Source organism: Cherax quadricarinatus, chromosome 91 (genome assembly GCF_038502225.1).
Source record: "Cherax quadricarinatus isolate ZL_2023a chromosome 91, ASM3850222v1, whole genome shotgun sequence".
Classification (NCBI taxonomy): Eukaryota; Metazoa; Arthropoda; class Malacostraca; order Decapoda; family Parastacidae; genus Cherax; species Cherax quadricarinatus.
The window spans coordinates 2,766,282-2,787,007 of NC_091382.1; the positions used below are offsets into that span (position 1 = coordinate 2,766,282).

Below are 20,726 nucleotides of genomic sequence, written 5' to 3' on the forward strand. Positions count from 1 at the left end.
GGGTGAGCAGGAAGGTAAGCAGGCACGTGTGACGGGTGTTTGGGTGAGCAGGAAGGTAAGCAGGCACGTGTGACCGGTGTTTGGGTGAGCAGGAAGGTAAGCAGGCACGTGTGACCGGTGTTTGGGTGAGCAGGAAGGTAAGCAGGCACGTGTGACCGGTGTTTGGGTGAGCAGGAAGGTAAGCAGGCACGTGTGACCGGTGTTTGGGTGAGCAGGAAGGTAAGCAGGCACGTGTGACGGGTGTTTGGGTGAGCAGGAAGGTAAGCAGGCACGTGTGACCGGTGTTTGGGTGAGCAGGAAGGTAAGCAGGCACGTGTGACCGGTGTTTGGGTGAGCAGGAAGGTAAGCAGGCACGTGTGACCGGTGTTTGGGTGAGCAGGAAGGTAAGCAGGCACGTGTGACCGGTGTTTGGGTGAGCAGGAAGGTAAGCAGGCACGTGTGACGGGTGTTTGGGTGAGCAGGAAGGTAAGCAGGCACGTGTGACCGGTGTTTGGGTGAGCAGGAAGGTAAGCAGGCACGTGTGACGGGTGTTTGGGTGAGCAGGAAGGTAAGCAGGCACGTGTGACCGGTGTTTGGGTGAGCAGGAAGGTAAGCAGGCACGTGTGACGGGTGTTTGGGTGAGCAGGAAGGTAAGCAGGCACGTGTGACCGGTGTTTGGGTGAGCAGGAAGGTAAGCAGGCACGTGTGACCGGTGTTTGGGTGAGCAGGAAGGTAAGCAGGCACGTGTGACCGGTGTTTGGGTGAGCAGGAAGGTAAGCAGGCGCGTGTGACAGGTGTTTGGGTGAGCAGGAAGGTAAGCAGGCACGTGTGACCGGTGTTTGGGTGAGCAGGAAGGTAAGCAGGCACGTGTGACCGGTGTTTGGGTGAGCAGGAAGGTAAGCAGGCACGTGTGACCGGTGTTTGGGTGAGCAGGAAGGTAAGCAGGCACGTGTGACGGGTGTTTGGGTGAGCAGGAAGGTAAGCAGGCACGTGTGACGGGTGTTTGGGTGAGCAGGAAGGTAAGCAGGCACGGGTGTTTGGGTGAGCAGGAAGGTAAGCAGGCACGTGTGACCGGTGTTTGGGTGAGCAGGAAGGTAAGCAGGCACGTGTGACCGGTGTTTGGGTGAGCAGGAAGGTAAGCAGGCACGTGTGACCGGTGTTTGGGTGAGCAGGAAGGTAAGCAGGCACGTGTGACCGGTGTTTGGGTGAGCAGGAAGGTAAGCAGGCACGTGTGACGGGTGTTTGGGTGAGCAGGAAGGTAAGCAGGCACGTGTGACCGGTGTTTGGGTGAGCAGGAAGGTAAGCAGGCACGTGTGACCGGTGTTTGGGTGAGCAGGAAGGTAAGCAGGTAAGCAGGCACGTGTGACCGGTGTTTGGGTGAGCAGGAAGGTAAGCAGGCACGTGTGACCGGTGTTTGGGTGAGCAGGAAGGTAAGCAGGCACGTGTGACCGGTGTTTGGGTGAGCAGGAAGGTAAGCAGGCACGTGTGACCGGTGTTTGGGTGAGCAGGAAGGTAAGCAGGCACGTGTGACCGGTGTTTGGGTGAGCAGGAAGGTAAGCAGGCACGTGTGACCGGTGTTTGGGTGAGCAGGAAGGTAAGCAGGCACGTGTGACCGGTGGTTGGGTGAGCAGGAAGGTAAGCAGGCACGTGTGACCGGTGTTTGGGTGAGCAGGAAGGTAAGCAGGCACGTGTGACCGGTGTTTGGGTGAGCAGGAAGGTAAGCAGGCACGTGTGACGTGTTTGGGTGAGCAGGAAGGTAATCAGGCACGTGTGACCGGTGTTTGGGTGAGCAGGAAGGTAAGCAGGCACGTGTGACGGGTGTTTGGGTGAGCAGGAAGGTAAGCAGGCACGTGTGACCGGTGTTTGGGTGAGCAGGAAGGTAAGCAGGCACGTGTGACGGTGTTTGGGTGAGCAGGAAGGTAAGCAGGCACGTGTGACCGGTGTTTGGGTGAGCAGGAAGGTAAGCAGGCACGTGTGACCGGTGTTTGGGTGAGCAGGAAGGTAAGCAGGCACGTGTGACGGGTGTTTGGGTGAGCAGGAAGGTAAGCAGGCGCGTGTGACCGGTGTTTGGGTGAGCAGGAAGGTAAGCAGGCACACGTGAGCAGGAAGGTGCACGTGTTTGGGTGAGGAGAAAGGTAAGCAGGCACGTGTGACCGGTGTTTGGGTGAGCAGGAAGGTAAGCAGGCACGTGTGACCGGTGTTTGGGTGAGCAGGAAGGCAAGCAGGCACGTGTGACCGGTGTTTGGGTGAGCAGGAAGGTAAGCAGGCACGTGTGACCGGTGTTTGGGCGAGCAGGAAGGTAAGCAGGCACGTGTGACCGGTGTTTGGGTGAGCAGGAAGGTAAGCAGGCACGTGTGACCGGTGTTTGGGTGAGCAGGAAGGTAAGCAGGCACGTGTGACCGGTGTTTGGGTGAGCAGGAAGGTAAGCAGGCACGTGTGACCGGTGTTTGGGTGAGCAGGAAGGTAAGCAGGCACGTGTGACCTGTGTTTGGGTGAGCAGGAATGTAAGCAGGCACGTGTGACCGGTGTTTGGGTGAGCAGGAAGGTAAGGTAAGCAGGCACACGATATTTGGGTGAGCAGGAAGGTGACCGGTGTTTGGGTGAGCAGGAAGGTAAGCAGGCACGTGTGACCGGTGTTTGGGTGAGCAGGAAGGTAAGCAGGCACGTGTGACGGGTGTTTGGGTGAGCAGGAAGGTAAGCAGGTACGTCTGACGTGTTTGGGTGAGCAGGAAGGTAAGCAGGCACGTGTGACCGGTGTTTGGGTGAGCAGGAAGGTAAGCAGGCACGTGTGACCGGTGTTTGGGTGAGCAATAAGCTAAGCAGGCACGTGTGACCGGTGTTTGGGTGAGCAGGAAGGTAAGCAGGCACGTGTGACCGGTGTTTGGGTGAGCAGGAAGGTAAGCAGGCACGTGTGACCGGTGTTTGGGTGAGCAGGAAGGTAAGCAGGCACGTGTGACCGGTGTTTGGGTGAGCAGGAAGGTAAGCAGGCACGTGTGACCGGTGTTTGGGTGAGCAGGAAGGTAAGCAGGCACGTGTGACGTGTTTGGGTGAGCAGGAAGGTAAGCAGGCACGTGTGACCGGTGTTTGGGTGAGCAGGAAGGTAAGCAGGCACGTGTGACCGGTGTTTGGGTGAGCAGGAAGGTAAGCAGGCACGTGTGACGGGTGTTTGGGTGAGCAGGAAGGTAAGCAGGCACGTGTGACCGGTGTTTGGGTGAGCAGGAAGGTAAGCAGGCACGTCTGACGTGTTTGGGTGAGCAGGAAGGTAAGCAGGCACGTGTGACCGGTGTTTGGGTGAGCAGGAAGGTAAGCAGGCACGTGTGTCTCGAACTCGAAGGTATATCAGGTGGAATCTCTTGTTTTGAAGGTTCTCGTTATCCTTTTCCTCGTGTTTGTGATAACACTGAACCTAACCAGGCGAGTACAGCAGCACACTACCTTAACGCCTCAGTAATTTGAAGAGGACGTTATTATTGTGGTATTTCACCTCTCAAGTATATATTACTACTAAGTGGATATACTTACAGCTGCTGAGAGAGCTGAACACTGAGAGCCTCCAGCCATTACCTGAAAAATATATACCAAAATTAAACATTGTTCGGGTATCTGTGGACCCCAGGCACCCTCCACCACGACCCAGGCACCCTCCTCCACGACCCAGGCACCCTCCTCCACGACCCAGGCACCCTCCTCCACGACCCAGCAACCTTTCTCCACGACCCAGGCACCTTTCCTTCAGGACCCAGGCACCTTTCCTTCAGGACTCAGGCACCTTTCCTTCAGGACCCAGGCACCGTTCCTTCAGGACCCAGGTACCCTTCCTTCAGGACCCAGGCACCTTTCCTTCAGGACCCAGGCACCTTTCCTTCAAGACCCAGGCACCTTTCCTTCAGGACCCAGGTACCCTTCCTTCAGGACCCAGGTACCCTTCCTTCAAGACCCAGGCACCCTTCCTTCAAGACCCAGGCACCCTTCCTTCAAGACCCAGGCACCCTTCCTTCAGGACCCAGGCACCCTTCCTTCAGGACCCAGGCACCTTTCCTTCAGGACCCAGGCACCTTTCCTTCAGGACCCAGGCACCTTTCCTTCACGACCCAGGCACCCTCCTTTCACGACCCAGGCACCCTCCCTTCACGACCCAGGCACCTTTCCTTCAGGACCCAGGCACCGTTCCTTCAGGACCCAGGTACCGTTCCTTCAGGACCCAGGCACCTTTCCTTCAGGACCCAGGCACCGTTCTTTCAGGACCCAGGCTCCGATCCTTCAGGACCCAGGCACCCTCCCTTCACGACCCAGGCACCCTCCCTTCACGACCCAGGCACCGTTCCTTCAGGACCCAGGCACCCTCCCTTCAGGACCCAGGCACAGTTCCTTCAGGACCCAGGTACCCTCCCTTCAGGACCCAGGCACCCTCCCTTCAGGACCCAGGCACCCTCCCTTCAGGACCCAGGCACCCTCCCTTCAGGACCCAGGCACCCTCCCTTCACGACCCAGGCACCCTCCCTTCACGACCCAGGCACCCTCCCTTCACGACCCAGGCACCGTTCCTTTAGGACCTAGGCACCCTCCCTTCAGGACCCAGGTACCCTTCCTTCAGGACCCAGGCACCTTTCCTTCAGGACCCAGGCACCTTTCCTTCAAGACCCAGGCACCTTTCCTTCAGGACCCAGGTACCCTTCAGGACCCAGGTACCCTTCAAGACCCAGGCACCCTTCCTTCAGGACCCAGGCACCCTTCCTTCAGGACCCAGGCACCCTTCCTTCAGGACCCAGGCACCCTTCCTTCAGGACCCAGGCACCTTTCCTTCAGGACCCAGGCACCTTTCCTTCAGGACCCAGGCACCCTCCCTTCACGAAACAGGCACCTTTCCTTCAGGACCCAGGTACCGTTCCTTCAGGACCCAGGCACCTTTCCTTCAGGACCCAGGCACCGTTCTTTCAGGACCCAATCTCCGATCCTTCAGGACCCAGGCACCCTCCCTTCACGACCCAGGCACCGTTCCTTCAGGACCCAGGCACCCTCCCTTCAGGACCCAGGCACCCTCCCTTCAGGACCCAGGCACCCTCCCTTCAGGACCCAGGCACCCTCCCTTCACGACCCAGGCACCCTCCCTTCACGACCCAGGCACCCTCCCTTCACGACCCAGGCACCCTCCCTTCACGACCCAGGCACCCTCCCTTCACGACCCAGGCACCCTCCCTTCACGACCCAGGCACCCTCCCTTCACGACCCAGGCACCGTTCCTTCAGGACCCAGGCACCGTTCCTTCAGGACCCAGGCACCGTTCCTTCAGGACCCAGGCACCGTTCCTTCAGGACCCAGGCACCCTCCCTTCAGGACCCAGGCACCCTCCCTTCAGGACCCAGGCACCCTCCCTTCAGGACCCAGGCACCCTCCCTTCACGACCCAGGCACCCTCCCTTCAGGACCCAGGCACCCTCCCTTCAGGACCCAGGCACCGTTCCTTCAGGACCTAGGCACCCTCTCTTCAGGACCCAGGCACCCTCCCTTCAGGACCCAGGCACCCTCCCTTCAGGACCCAGGCACCCTCCCTTCAGGACCCAGGCACCCTCCCTTCAGGACCCAGGCAACCTCCCTTCAGGACCCAGGCACCGTTCCTTCAGGACCCAGGCACCCTCCCTTCAGGACCCAGGCACCCTCCCTTCAGGACCCAGGCACCCTCCCTTCAGGACCCAGGCACCCTCCCTTCAGGACCCAGGCACCCTCCCTTCAGGAACATAGCAGCACCTTGCTTACAAACATTCAACACAAGCCTGGTTGCAGAATAACATTTCGCCTCTTACAGAGCCCCAGTAAAATCTTCTTGAATGTCTCAAACACTCGACAACACACCACCTAGACAAGATGTACATCTGTCACAAACGTCAACATAGGCGGAGTCCATCGCCTCCGCGGCCCATCCCCAGCCCAAACCTCCTTTGATACTTTTCATGATTTCCGAGTGTCTTTCTATTCCTGGGTCCCGGCTATGGGCCAGGCTCGTCTGGTGCTAGCCTGGTCGATCAGGCTATTATTGCTGGAGGCCCACTGCCACACATATGAACAGGAATGGAAATATCTCAACACGAACTTGAGCAACAAGGCTTTTTGTGGCCCAGTGATCAAAACGGTGGACTTGTTCTCACACACCCCACTTCGGATCTCCGTGAAATAACAGCTAAAAACTTGTACAATAAACGTAAAATTCGCCTTAGAGAACTATTAATCAACCACATGCCTCTATACGGCTTCTATTTACACAGATGACGGGACGAAATGTAAACACCTTCTATACCATATTTTTTTTTATTTTCAATGTGGAGTTGGTCGTTCATTTGTAGCTTAAACAGCACAATCCATCGAGGAATTGATTCACATAGCATTTAAACAGTATCTAGGGGAATTTTGATCCATTTCTCAAGCAAAACCTGGTGGAAGTCTTGCAAAGACGGTGGTAGAGGAACTGTGCTCCCGAGTCTTGCAAAGACGGTGGTAGAGGAACTGTCTTCCCGAGTCTTGCAAAGACGGTGGTAGAGGAACTGTCTTCCCGAGTCTTGCAAAGACGGTGGTAGAGGAACTGTCTTCCCGAGTCTTGCAAAGACGGTGGTAGAGGAACTGTCTTCCCGAGTCTTGCAAAGACGGTGGTAGAGGAACTGTCTTCCCGAGTCTTGCAAAGACGGTGGTAGAGGAACTGTCTTCCCGAGTCTTGCAAAGACGGTGGTAGAGGAACTGTCTTCCCGAGTCTTGCAAAGACGGTGGTAGAGGAACTGTCTTCCCGAGTCTTGCAAAGACGGTGGTAGAGGAACTGTCTTCCCGAGTCTTGCAAAGACGGTGGTAGAGGAACTGTCTTCCCGAGTCTTGCAAAGACGGTGGTAGAGGAACTGTCTTCCCGAGTCTTGCAAAGACGGTGGTAGAGGAACTGTCTTCCCGAGTCTTGCAAAGACGGTGGTAGAGGAACTGTCTTCCCGAGTCTTGCAAAGACGGTGGTAGAGGAACTGTCTTCCCGAGTCTTGCAAAGACGGTGGTAGAGGAACTGTCTTCCCGAGTCTTGCAAAGACGGTGGTAGAGGAACTGTGCTCCCGAGTCTTGCAAAGACGGTGGTAGAGCAACTGTGCTCCCGAGTCTTGCAAAGACGGTGGTAGAGCAACTGTGCTCCCGAGTCTTGCAAAGACGGTGGTAGAGGAACTGTGCTCCTGAGTGAAGGCAGCCTGTTGGCCGCGGCACTGAGTGAAGGCAGCCTGTTGGCCGCGGCACTGAGTGAAGGCAGCCTGTTGGCCGCGGCACTGAGTGAAGGCAGCCTGTTGGCCGCGGCACTGAGTGAAGGCAGCCTGTTGGCCGCGGCACTGAGTGAAGGCAGCCTGTTGGCCACGGCACTGAGTGAAGGCAGCCTGTTGGCCGCGGCACTGAGTGAAGGCAGCCTGTTGGCCGCGGCACTGAGTGAAGGCAGCCTGTTGGCCGCGGCACTGAGTGAAGGCAGCCTGTTGGCCGCGGCACTGAGTGAAGGCAGCCTGTTGGCCGCGGCACTGAGTGAAGGCAGCCTGTTGGCCGCGGCACTGAGTGAAGGCAGCCTGTTGGCCGCGGCACTGAGTGAAGGCAGCCTGTTGGCCGCGGCACTGAGTGAAGGCAGCCTGTTGGCCGCGGCACTGAGTGAAGGCAGCCTGTTGGCCGCGGCACTGAGTGAAGGCAGCCTGTTGGCCGCGGCACTGAGTGAAGGCAGCCTGTTGGCCGCGGCACTGAGTGAAGGCAGCCTGTTGGCCGCGGCACTGAGTGAAGGCAGCCTGTTGGCCGCGGCACTGAGTGAAGGCAGCCTGTTGGCCGCGGCACTGAGTGAAGGCAGCCTGTTGGCCGCGGCACTGAGTGAAGGCAGCCTGTTGGCCGCGGCACTGAGTGAAGGCAGCCTGTTGGCCGCGGCACTGAGTGAAGGCAGCCTGTTGGCCGCGGCACTGAGTGAAGGCAGCCTGTTGGCCGCGGCACTGAGTGAAGGCAGCCTGTTGGCCGCGGCACTGAGTGAAGGCAGCCTGTTGGCCGCGGCACTGAGTGAAGGCAGCCTGTTGGCCGCGGCACTGAGTGAAGGCAGCCTGTTGGCCGCGGCACTGAGTGAAGGCAGCCTGTTGGCCGCGGCACTGAGTGAAGGCAGCCTGTTGGCCGCGGCACTGAGTGAAGGCAGCCTGTTGGCCGCGGCACTGAGTGAAGGCAGCCTGTTGGCCGCGGCACTGAGTGAAGGCAGCCTGTTGGCCGCGGCACTGAGTGAAGGCAGCCTGTTGGCCGCGGCACTGAGTGAAGGCAGCCTGTTGGCCGCGGCACTGAGTGAAGGCAGCCTGTTGGCCGCGGCACTGAGTGAAGGCAGCCTGTTGGCCGCGGCACTGAGTGAAGGCAGCCTGTTGGCCGCGGCACTGAGTGAAGGCAGCCTGTTGGCCGCGGCAGTGAGTGAAGGCAGCCTGTTGGCCGCGGCAGTGAGTGAAGGCAGCCTGTTGGCCGCGGCAGTGAGTGAAGGCAGCCTGTTGGCCGCGGCACTGAGTGAAGGCAGCCTGTTGGCCGCGGCACTGAGTGAAGGCAGCCTGTTGGCACGGCACTGAGTGAAGGCAGCCTGTTGCCACGGCACTGAGTGAAGGCAGCTTGTTGCCACGGCACTGAGTGAAGGCAGCTTGTTGCCACGGCACTGAGTGAAGGCAGCTTGTTGCCACGGCACTGAGTGAAGGCAGCTTGTTGCCACGGCACTGAGTGAAGGCAGCTTGTTGCCACGGCACTGAGTGAAGGCAGCGTGTTGCCACGGCACTGAGTGAAGGCAGCTTGTTGCCACGGCACTGAGTGAAGGCAGCTTGTTGCCACGGCACTGAGTGAAGGCAGCTTGTTGCCACGGCACTGAGTGAAGGCAGCGTGTTACCACGGCACTGAGTGAAGGCAGCTTGTTGCCAAGGCACTGAGTGAAGGCAGCTTGTTGCCACGGCACTGAGTGAAGGCAGCTTGTTGCCACGGCACTGAGTGAAGGCAGCGTGTTACCACGGCACTGAGTGAAGGCAGCTTGTTGCCACGGCACTGAGTGAAGGCAGCTTGTTGCCACGGCACTGAGTGAAGGCAGCTTGTTGCCACGGCACTGAGTGAAGGCAGCTTGTTGCCACGGCACTGAGTGAAGGCAGCTTGTTGCCACGGCACTGAGTGAAGGCAGCTTGTTGCCACGGCACTGAGTGAAGGCAGCTTGTTGCCACGGCACTGAGTGAAGGCAGCTTGTTGCCACGGCACTGAGTGAAGGCAGCTTGTTGCCACGGCACTGAGTGAAGGCAGCTTGTTGCCACGGCACTGAGTGAAGGCAGCTTGTTGCCACGGCACTGAGTGAAGGCAGCGTGTTACCACGGCACTGAGTGAAGGCAGCTTGTTGCCACGGCACTGAGTGAAGGCAGCGTGTTGCCACGGCACTGAGTGAAGGCAGCTTGTTGCCACGGCACTGAGTGAAGGCAGCTTGTTGCCACGGCACTGAGTGAAGGCAGCTTGTTGCCACGGCACTGAGTGAAGGCAGCTTGTTGCCACGGCACTGAGTGAAGGCAGCTTGTTGCCACGGCACTGAGTGAAGGCAGCTTGTTGCCACGGCACTGAGTGAAGGCAGCTTGTTGCCACGGCACTGAGTGAAGGCAGCTTGTTGCCACGGCACTGAGTGAAGGCAGCTTGTTACCACGGCACTGAGTGAAGGCAGCTTGTTGTCACGGCACTGAGTGAAGGCAGCCTGTTACCACGGCACTGAGTGAAGGCAGCCTGTTGCCACGGCACTGAGTGAAGGCAGCCTGTTGCCACGGCACTGAGTGAAGGCAGCCTGTTGCCACGGCACTGAGTGAAGGCAGCTTGTTGTCACGGCACTGAGTGAAGGCAGCTTGTTGCCACGGCACTGAGTGAAGGCAGCTTGTTGCCACGGCACTGAGTGAAGGCAGCTTGTTGTCACGGCACTGAGTGAAGGCAGCTTGTTACCACGGCACTGAGTGAAGGCAGCTTGTTGTCACGGCACTGAGTGAAGGCAGCTTGTTACCACGGCACTGAGTGAAGGCAGCCTGTTGCCACGGCACTGAGTGAAGGCAGCTTGTTGCCACGGCACTGAGTGAAGGCAGCCTGTTGCCACGGCACTGAGTGAAGGCAGCTTGTTGTCACGGCACTGAGTGAAGGCAGCTTGTTGCCACGGCACTGAGTGAAGGCAGCTTGTTGCCACGGCACTGAGTGAAGGCAGCGTGTTACCACGGCACTGAGTGAAGGCAGCTTGTTACCACGGCACTGAGTGAAGGCAGCTTGTTGTCACGGCACTGAGTGAAGGCAGCTTGTTACCACGGCACTGAGTGAAGGCAGCCTGTTGCCACGGCACTGAGTGAAGGCAGCCTGTTGCCACGGCACTGAGTGAAGGCAGCCTGTTGCCACGGCACTGAGTGAAGGCAGCTTGTTGTCACGGCACTGAGTGAAGGCAGCGTGTTACCACGGCACTGAGTGAAGGCAGCCTGTTGCCACGGCACTGAGTGAAGGCAGCTTGTTGCCACGGCACTGAGTGAAGGCAGCATGTTACCACGGCACTGAGTGAAGGCAGCTTGTTACCACGGCACTGAGTGAAGGCAGCGTGTTACCACGGCACTGAGTGAAGGCAGCTTGTTACCACGGCACTGAGTGAAGGCAGCGTGTTACCACGGCACTGAGTGAAGGCAGCTTGTTGCCACGGCACTGAGTGAAGGCAGCTTGTTACCACGGCACTGAGTGAAGGCAGCTTGTTGCCACGGCACTGAGTGAAGGCAGCTTGTTGCCACGGCACTGAGTGAAGGCAGCTTGTTACCACGGCACTGAGTGAAGGCAGCTTGTTACCACGGCACTGAGTGAAGGCAGCTTGTTGCCACGGCACTGAGTGAAGGCAGCTTGTTGCCACGGCACTGAGTGAAGGCAGCCTGTTGGCCGCGGCACTGAGTGAAGGCAGCTTGTTGGCCGCGGCACTGAGTGAAGGCAGCCTGTTGGCCACGGCACTGAGTGAAGGCAGCCTGTTGCCACGGCACTGAGTGAAGGCAGCCTGTTGGCACGGCACTGAGTGAAGGCAGCTTGTTGCCACGGCACTGAGTGAAGGCAGCCTGTTGGTCACGGCACTGAGTGAAGGCAGCCTGTTGGCACGGCACTGAGTGAAGGCAGCCTGTTGGCACGGCACTGAGTGAAGGCAGCTTGTTGCCACGGCACTGAGTGAAGGCAGCCTGTTGGTCACGGCACTGAGTGAAGGCAGCTTGTTGCCACGGCACTGAGTGAAGGCAGCCTGTTGGCACGGCACTGAGTGAAGGCAGCCTGTTGGCACGGCACTGAGTGAAGGCAGCCTGTTGGCACGGCACTGAGTGAAGGCAGCTTGTTGCCACGGCACTGAGTGAAGGCAGCGTGTTGCCACGGCACTGAGTGAAGGCAGCCTGTTGGCACGGCACTGAGTGAAGGCAGCTTGTTGCCACGGCACTGAGTGAAGGCAGCGTGTTGCCACGGCACTGAGTGAAGGCAGCCTGTTGGCACGGCACTGAGTGAAGGCAGCCTGTTGCCACGGCACTGAGTGAAGGCAGCCTGTTGCCACGGCACTGAGTGAAGGCAGCCTGTTGGCACGGCACTGAGTGAAGGCAGCTTGTTTCCACGGCACTGAGTGAAGGCAGCCTGTTGGCACGGCACTGAGTGAAGGCAGCCTTTTGCCACGGCACTGAGTGAAGGCAGCTTGTTGCCACGGCACTGAGTGAAGGCAGCTTGTTGCCGCGGCACTGAGTGAAGGCAGCTTTTTGCCGCGGCACTGAGTGAAGGCAGCTTGTTGCCACGGCACTGAGTGAGGCAGCTTGTTGCCACGGCACTGAGTGAAGGCAGCTTGTTGCCACGGCACTGAGTGAAGGCAGCTTGTTGCCACGGCACTGAGTGAAGGCAGCTTGTTGCCACGGCACTGAGTGAAGGCAGCTTGTTGCCACGGCACTGAGTGAAGGCAGCTTGTTGCCGCGGCACTGAGTGAAGGCAGCTTGTTGCCGCGGCACTGAGTGAAGGCAGCTTGTTGCCGCGGCACTGAGTGAGGCAGCTTGTTGCCACGGCACTGAGTGAGGCAGCTTGTTGCCACGGCACTGAGTGAGGCAGCTTGTTGCCACGGCACTGAGTGAGGCAGCTTGTTGGCACGGCACTGAGTGAGGCAGCTTGTTGGCACGGCACTGAGTGAGGCAGCTTGTTGGCACGGCACTGAGTGAGGCAGCTTGTTGGCACGGCACTGAGTGAAGGCAGCCTGTTGCCACGGCACTGAGTGAAGGCAGCTTGTTGCCACGGCACTGAGTGAAGGCAGCTTGTTGCCACGGCACTGAGTGAAGGCAGCTTGTTGCCACGGCACTGAGTGAAGGCAGCTTGTTACCACGGCACTGAGTGAAGGCAGCTTGTTGCCACGGCACTGAGTGAAGGCAGCTTGTTGCCACGGCACTGAGTGAAGGCAGCTTGTTGCCACGGCACTGAGTGAAGGCAGCTTGTTGCCACGGCACTGAGTGAAGGCAGCTTGTTGCCACGGCACTGAGTGAAGGCAGCTTGTTGCCACGGCACTGAGTGAAGGCAGCTTGTTACCACGGCACTGAGTGAAGGCAGCTTGTTGCCACGGCACTGAGTGAAGGCAGCTTGTTGCCACGGCACTGAGTGAAGGCAGCTTGTTGCCACGGCACTGAGTGAAGGCAGCTTGTTGCCACGGCACTGAGTGAAGGCAGCTTGTTGCCACGGCACTGAGTGAAGGCAGCTTGTTGCCACGGCACTGAGTGAAGGCAGCTTGTTGCCACGGCACTGAGTGAAGGCAGCGTGTTGCCACGGCACTGAGTGAAGGCAGCGTGTTGCCACGGCACTGAGTGAAGGCAGCGTGTTGCCACGGCACTGAGTGAACTCAGCTTGTTGCCACGGCACTGAGTGAACTCAGCTTGTTGCCACGGCACTGAGTGAACTCAGCTTGTTGCCACGGCACTGAGTGAAGGCAGCTTGTTGCCACGGCACTGAGTGAAGGCAGCTTGTTGCCACGGCACTGAGTGAAGGCAGCTTGTTGCCACGGCACTGAGTGAAGGCAGCTTGTTGCCACGGCACTGAGTGAAGGCAGCTTGTTGCCACGGCACTGAGTGAAGGCAGCTTGTTGCCACGGCACTGAGTGAAGGCAGCTTGTTGCCACGGCACTGAGTGAAGGCAGCTTGTTGCCACGGCACTGAGTGAAGGCAGCTTGTTGCCACGGCACTGAGTGAAGGCAGCTTGTTGCCACGGCACTGAGTGAAGGCAGCTTGTTGCCACGGCACTGAGTGAAGGCAGCGTGTTGCCACGGCACTGAGTGAAGGCAGCTTGTTGCCACGGCACTGAGTGAAGGCAGCTTGTTGCCACGGCACTGAGTGAAGGCAGCTTGTTACCACGGCACTGAGTGAAGGCAGCTTGTTACCACGGCACTGAGTGAAGGCAGCTTGTTGCCACGGCACTGAGTGAAGGCAGCTTGTTGCCACGGCACTGAGTGAAGGCAGCTTGTTGCCACGGCACTGAGTGAAGGCAGCTTGTTGCCACGGCACTGAGTGAAGGCAGCTTGTTACCACGGCACTGAGTGAAGGCAGCTTGTTGCCACGGCACTGAGTGAAGGCAGCTTGTTGCCACGGCACTGAGTGAAGGCAGCTTGTTGGCACGGCACTGAGTGAAGGCAGCGTGTTGCCACGGCACTGAGTGAAGGCAGCGTGTTGCCACGGCACTGAGTGAACTCAGCTTGTTGCCACGGCACTGAGTGAAGGCAGCTTGTTGCCACGGCACTGAGTGAAGGCAGCTTGTTGCCACGGCACTGAGTGAAGGCAGCTTGTTGCCACGGCACTGAGTGAAGGCAGCTTGTTGCCACGGCACTGAGTGAAGGCAGCTTGTTGCCACGGCACTGAGTGAAGGCAGCTTGTTGCCACGGCACTGAGTGAAGGCAGCTTGTTGCCACGGCACTGAGTGAAGGCAGCTTGTTGCCACGGCACTGAGTGAAGGCAGCTTGTTGCCACGGCACTGAGTGAAGGCAGCTTGTTGCCACGGCACTGAGTGAAGGCAGCGTGTTGCCACGGCACTGAGTGAAGGCAGCTTGTTGCCACGGCACTGAGTGAAGGCAGCTTGTTGCCACGGCACTGAGTGAAGGCAGCTTGTTGCCACGGCACTGAGTGAAGGCAGCTTGTTGCCACGGCACTGAGTGAAGGCAGCTTGTTGCCACGGCACTGAGTGAAGGCAGCTTGTTGCCCGCGGCACTGAAGGCAGCTTGTTACCACGGCACTGAGTGAAGGCAGCTTGTTGCCACGGCACTGAGTGAAGGCAGCTTGTTGCCACGGCACTGAGTGAAGGCAGCTTGTTGCCACGGCACTGAGTGAAGGCAGCTTGTTGCCACGGCACTGAGTGAAGGCAGCCTGTTGGCCGCGGCACTGAGTGAAGGCAGCCTGTTGGCCGCGGCACTGAGTGAAGGCAGCCTGTTGGCCGCGGCACTGAGTGAAGGCAGCCTGTTGGCCGCGGCACTGAGTGAAGGCAGCCTGTTGGCCGCGGCACTGAGTGAAGGCAGCCTGTTGGCCGCGGCACTGAGTGACGGCAGCCTGTTGGCCGCGGCACTGAGTGAAGGCAGCCTGTTGGCCGCGGCACTGAGTGAAGGCAGCCTGTTGGCCGCGGCACTGAGTGAAGGCAGCCTGTTGGCCGCGGCACTGAGTGAAGGCAGCCTGTTGGCCGCGGCACTGAGTGAAGGCAGCCTGTTGGCCGCGGCACTGAGTGAAGGCAGCCTGTTGGCCGCGGCACTGAGTGAAGGCAGCCTGTTGGCCGCGGCACTGAGTGAAGGCAGCCTGTTGGCCGCGGCACTGAGTGAAGGCAGCCTGTTGGCCGCGGCACTGAGTGAAGGCAGCCTGTTGGCCGCGGCACTGAGTGAAGGCAGCCTGTTGGCCGCGGCACTGAGTGAAGGCAGCCTGTTGGCCGCGGCACTGAGTGAAGGCAGCCTGTTGGCCGCGGCACTGAGTGAAGGCAGCCTGTTGGCCGCGGCAGTGAGTGAAGGCAGCCTGTTGGCCGCGGCAGTGAGTGAAGGCAGCCTGTTGGCCGCGGCAGTGAGTGAAGGCAGCCTGTTGGCCGCGGCACTGAGTGAAGGCAGCCTGTTGGCCGCGGCACTGAGTGAAGGCAGCCTGTTGGCACGGCACTGAGTGAAGGCAGCTTGTTGCCACGGCACTGAGTGAAGGCAGCTTGTTGCCACGGCACTGAGTGAAGGCAGCTTGTTGCCACGGCACTGAGTGAAGGCAGCTTGTTGCCACGGCACTGAGTGAAGGCAGCTTGTTGCCACGGCACTGAGTGAAGGCAGCTTGTTGCCACGGCACTGAGTGAAGGCAGCGTGTTGCCACGGCACTGAGTGAAGGCAGCTTGTTGCCACGGCACTGAGTGAAGGCAGCTTGTTGCCACGGCACTGAGTGAAGGCAGCTTGTTGCCACGGCACTGAGTGAAGGCAGCGTGTTACCACGGCACTGAGTGAAGGCAGCTTGTTGCCACGGCACTGAGTGAAGGCAGCTTGTTGCCACGGCACTGAGTGAAGGCAGCTTGTTGCCACGGCACTGAGTGAAGGCAGCGTGTTACCACGGCACTGAGTGAAGGCAGCTTGTTGCCACGGCACTGAGTGAAGGCAGCTTGTTGCCACGGCACTGAGTGAAGGCAGCTTGTTGCCACGGCACTGAGTGAAGGCAGCTTGTTGCCACGGCACTGAGTGAAGGCAGCTTGTTGCCACGGCACTGAGTGAAGGCAGCTTGTTGCCACGGCACTGAGTGAAGGCAGCTTGTTGCCACGGCACTGAGTGAAGGCAGCTTGTTGCCACGGCACTGAGTGAAGGCAGCTTGTTGCCACGGCACTGAGTGAAGGCAGCTTGTTGCCACGGCACTGAGTGAAGGCAGCTTGTTGCCACGGCACTGAGTGAAGGCAGCGTGTTACCACGGCACTGAGTGAAGGCAGCTTGTTACCACGGCACTGAGTGAAGGCAGCTTGTTGTCACGGCACTGAGTGAAGGCAGCCTGTTACCACGGCACTGAGTGAAGGCAGCCTGTTGCCACGGCACTGAGTGAAGGCAGCCTGTTGCCACGGCACTGAGTGAAGGCAGCCTGTTGCCACGGCACTGAGTGAAGGCAGCTTGTTGTCACGGCACTGAGTGAAGGCAGCTTGTTGCCACGGCACTGAGTGAAGGCAGCTTGTTGCCACGGCACTGAGTGAAGGCAGCTTGTTGTCACGGCACTGAGTGAAGGCAGCTTGTTACCACGGCACTGAGTGAAGGCAGCTTGTTGTCACGGCACTGAGTGAAGGCAGCTTGTTACCACGGCACTGAGTGAAGGCAGCCTGTTGCCACGGCACTGAGTGAAGGCAGCTTGTTGCCACGGCACTGAGTGAAGGCAGCCTGTTGCCACGGCACTGAGTGAAGGCAGCTTGTTGTCACGGCACTGAGTGAAGGCAGCTTGTTGCCACGGCACTGAGTGAAGGCAGCTTGTTGCCACGGCACTGAGTGAAGGCAGCGTGTTACCACGGCACTGAGTGAAGGCAGCTTGTTACCACGGCACTGAGTGAAGGCAGCTTGTTGTCACGGCACTGAGTGAAGGCAGCTTGTTGTCACGGCACTGAGTGAAGGCAGCTTGTTACCACGGCACTGAGTGAAGGCAGCCTGTTGCCACGGCACTGAGTGAAGGCAGCTTGTTGCCACGGCACTGAGTGAAGGCAGCCTGTTGCCACGGCACTGAGTGAAGGCAGCTTGTTGTCACGGCACTGAGTGAAGGCAGCGTGTTACCACGGCACTGAGTGAAGGCAGCCTGTTGCCACGGCACTGAGTGAAGGCAGCTTGTTGCCACGGCACTGAGTGAAGGCAGCATGTTACCACGGCACTGAGTGAAGGCAGCTTGTTACCACGGCACTGAGTGAAGGCAGCGTGTTACCACGGCACTGAGTGAAGGCAGCTTGTTACCACGGCACTGAGTGAAGGCAGCGTGTTACCACGGCACTGAGTGAAGGCAGCTTGTTGCCACGGCACTGAGTGAAGGCAGCTTGTTACCACGGCACTGAGTGAAGGCAGCTTGTTGCCACGGCACTGAGTGAAGGCAGCTTGTTGCCACGGCACTGAGTGAAGGCAGCTTGTTACCACGGCACTGAGTGAAGGCAGCTTGTTACCACGGCACTGAGTGAAGGCAGCTTGTTGCCACGGCACTGAGTGAAGGCAGCTTGTTGCCACGGCACTGAGTGAAGGCAGCCTGTTGGCCGCGGCACTGAGTGAAGGCAGCTTGTTGGCCGCGGCACTGAGTGAAGGCAGCCTGTTGGCCACGGCACTGAGTGAAGGCAGCCTGTTGCCACGGCACTGAGTGAAGGCAGCCTGTTGGCACGGCACTGAGTGAAGGCAGCTTGTTGCCACGGCACTGAGTGAAGGCAGCCTGTTGGTCACGGCACTGAGTGAAGGCAGCCTGTTGGCACGGCACTGAGTGAAGGCAGCCTGTTGGCACGGCACTGAGTGAAGGCAGCTTGTTGCCACGGCACTGAGTGAAGGCAGCCTGTTGGGCACGGCACTGAGTGAAGGCAGCTTGTTGCCACGGCACTGAGTGAAGGCAGCCTGTTGGCACGGCACTGAGTGAAGGCAGCCTGTTGGCACGGCACTGAGTGAAGGCAGCCTGTTGGCACGGCACTGAGTGAAGGCAGCTTGTTGCCACGGCACTGAGTGAAGGCAGCGTGTTGCCACGGCACTGAGTGAAGGCAGCCTGTTGGCACGGCACTGAGTGAAGGCAGCTTGTTGCCACGGCACTGAGTGAAGGCAGCGTGTTGCCACGGCACTGAGTGAAGGCAGCCTGTTGGCACGGCACTGAGTGAAGGCAGCTTGTTGCCACGGCACTGAGTGAAGGCAGCGTGTTGCCACGGCACTGAGTGAAGGCAGCCTGTTGGCACGGCACTGAGTGAAGGCAGCTTGTTTCCACGGCACTGAGTGAAGGCAGCCTGTTGGCACGGCACTGAGTGAAGGCAGCCTTTTGCCACGGCACTGAGTGAAGGCAGCTTGTTGCCACGGCACTGAGTGAAGGCAGCTTGTTGCCACGGCACTGAGTGAAGGCAGCTTGTTGCCGCGGCACTGAGTGAGGCAGCTTGTTGCCACGGCACTGAGTGAGGCAGCTTGTTGCCACGGCACTGAGTGAGGCAGCTTGTTGGCACGGCACTGAGTGAGGCAGCTTGTTGGCACGGCACTGAGTGAGGCAGCTTGTTGGCACGGCACTGAGTGAGGCAGCTTGTTGGCACGGCACTGAGTGAAGGCAGCCTGTTGCCACGGCACTGAGTGAAGGCAGCTTGTTGCCACGGCACTGAGTGAAGGCAGCTTGTTGCCACGGCACTGAGTGAAGGCAGCTTGTTGCCACGGCACTGAGTGAAGGCAGCTTGTTACCACGGCACTGAGTGAAGGCAGCTTGTTGCCACGGCACTGAGTGAAGGCAGCTTGTTGCCACGGCACTGAGTGAAGGCAGCTTGTTGCCACGGCACTGAGTGAAGGCAGCGTGTTGGCACGGCACTGAGTGAAGGCTGCATGTTGCCACGGCACTGAGTGAAGGCAGCTTGTTGCCACGGCACTGAGTGAAGGCAGCTTGTTACCACGGCACTGAGTGAAGGCAGCTTGTTACCACGGCACTGAGTGAAGGCAGCTTGTTGCCACGGCACTGAGTGAAGGCAGCTTGTTGCCACGGCACTGAGTGAAGGCAGCTTGTTGCCACGGCACTGAGTGAAGGCAGCTTGTTACCACGGCACTGAGTGAAGGCAGCTTGTTGCCACGGCACTGAGTGAAGGCAGCTTGTTGGCACGGCACTGAGTGAAGGCAGCTTGTTGCCACGGCACTGAGTGAAGGCAGCGTGTTGCCACGGCACTGAGAGAAGGCAGCTTGTTCCCCCGGCACTGAGTGAAGGCAGCTTGTTGCCACGGCACTGAGTGAAGGCAGCTTGTTGCCACGGCACTGAGTGAAGGCAGCTTGTTGCCACGGCACTGAGTGAAGGCAGCTTGTTGCCACGGCACTGAGTGAAGGCAGCTTGTTGCCACGGCACTGAGTGAAGGCAGCTTGTTGCCACGGCACTGAGTGAAGGCAGCTTGTTGCCACGGCACTGAGTGAAGGCAGCTTGTTGCCACGGCACTGAGTGAAGGCAGCTTGTTGCCACGGCACTGAGTGAAGGCAGCTTGTTGCCACGGCACTGAGTGAAGGCAGCTTGTTGCCACGGCACTGAGTGAAGGCAGCTTGTTGCCACGGCACTGAGTGAAGGCAGCTTGTTGCCACGGCACTGAGTGAAGGCAGCTTGTTGCCACGGCACTGAGTGAAGGCAGCTTGTTGCCACGGCACTGAGTGAAGGCAGCTTGTTGCCACGGCACTGAGTGAAGGCAGCTTGTTGCCACGGCACTGAGTGAAGGCAGCTTGTTGCCACGGCACTGAGTGAAGGCAGCTTGTTGCCACGGCACTGAGTGAAGGCAGCTTGTTGCCACGGCACTGAGTGAAGGCAGCTTGTTGCCACGGCACTGAGTGAAGGCAGCTTGTTGCCACGGCACTGAGTGAAGGCAGCTTGTTGCCACGGCACTGAGTGAAGGCAGCTTGTTGCCACGGCACTGAGTGAAGGCAGCTTGTTGCCACGGCACTGAGTGAAGGCAGCTTGTTGCCACGGCACTGAGTGAAGGCAGCTTGTTGCCACGGCACTGAGTGAAGGCAGCTTGTTGGCACGGCACTGAGTTGTTGCCACGGCACTGAGTGAAGGCAGCTTGTTGCCACGGCACTGAGTGAAGGCAGCTTGTTGCCACGGCACTGAGTGAAGGCAGCTTGTTGCCACGGCACTGAGTGAAGGCAGCTTGTTGCCACGGCACTGAGTGAAGGCAGCTTGTTGCCACGGCACTGAGTGAAGGCAGCTTGTTGCCACGGCACTGAGTGAAGGCAGCTTGTTGCCACGGCACTGAGTGAAGGCAGCTTGTTGCCACGGCACTGAGTGAAGGCAGCTTGTTGCCACGGCACTGAGTGAAGGCAGCTTGTTGCCACGGCACTGAGTGAAGGCAGCTTGTTGCCACGGCACTGAGTGAAGGCAGCTTGTTGCCACGGCACTGAGTGAAGGCAGCTTGTTGCCACGGCACTGAGTGAAGGCAGCTTGTTGCCACGGCACTGAGTGAAGGCAGCTTGTTGCCACGGCACTGAGTGAAGGCAGCTTGTTGCCACGGCACTGAGTGAAGGCAGCTTGTTGCCACGGCACTGAGTGAAGGCAGCTTGTTGCCACGGCACTGAGTGAAGGCAGCTTGTTGCCACGGCACTGAGTGAAGGCAGCTTGTTGCCACGGCACTGAGTGAAGGCAGCTTGTTGCCACGGCACTGAGTGAAGGCAGCTTGTTGCCACGGCACTGAGTGAAGGCAGCTTGTTGCCACGGCACTGAGTGAAGGCAGCTTGTTGCCACGGCACTGAGTGAAGGCAGCTTGTTGCCACGGCACTGAGTGAAGGCAGCTTGTTGCCACGGCACTGAGTGAAGGCAGCTTGTTGCCACGGCACTGAGTGAAGGCAGCTTGTTGCCACGGCACTGAGTGAAGGCAGCGTGTTGCCACGGCACTGAGTGAAGGCAGCTTGTTGCCACGGCACTGAGTGAAGGCAGCTTGTTGCCACGGCACTGAGTGAAGGCAGCTTGTTGCCACGGCACTGAGTGAAGGCAGCTTGTTGCCACGGCACTGAGTGAAGGCAGCTTGTTGCCACGGCACTGAGTGAAGGCAGCTTGTTGCCACGGCACTGAGTGAAGGCAGCTTGTT

At 59.1% G+C, this 20,726-nt stretch overlaps 1 protein-coding gene across 3 annotated transcripts in view; it reads right to left on the bottom strand.

Moving 5' to 3' along the window:
* The window catches only part of LOC128704883 (transmembrane protein 47), a 253,133-nt gene that overhangs the window by 67,556 nt on the left and 164,851 nt on the right, over window positions 1-20,726 (bottom strand). Inside the window, exon 2 of one of the 3 annotated variants that reach the window (XM_053800086.2) lies at window positions 3,502-3,543. The exons of the other annotated variants lie outside the window; for them this stretch is intronic. Within the exon in view, the coding sequence (XP_053656061.1) occupies window positions 3,502-3,540 (39 nt within the window). The 5' untranslated portion in view covers window positions 3,541-3,543. The remainder of the gene's footprint in view (window positions 1-3,501; window positions 3,544-20,726) is intronic. 3 annotated transcript variants of the gene reach the window in all.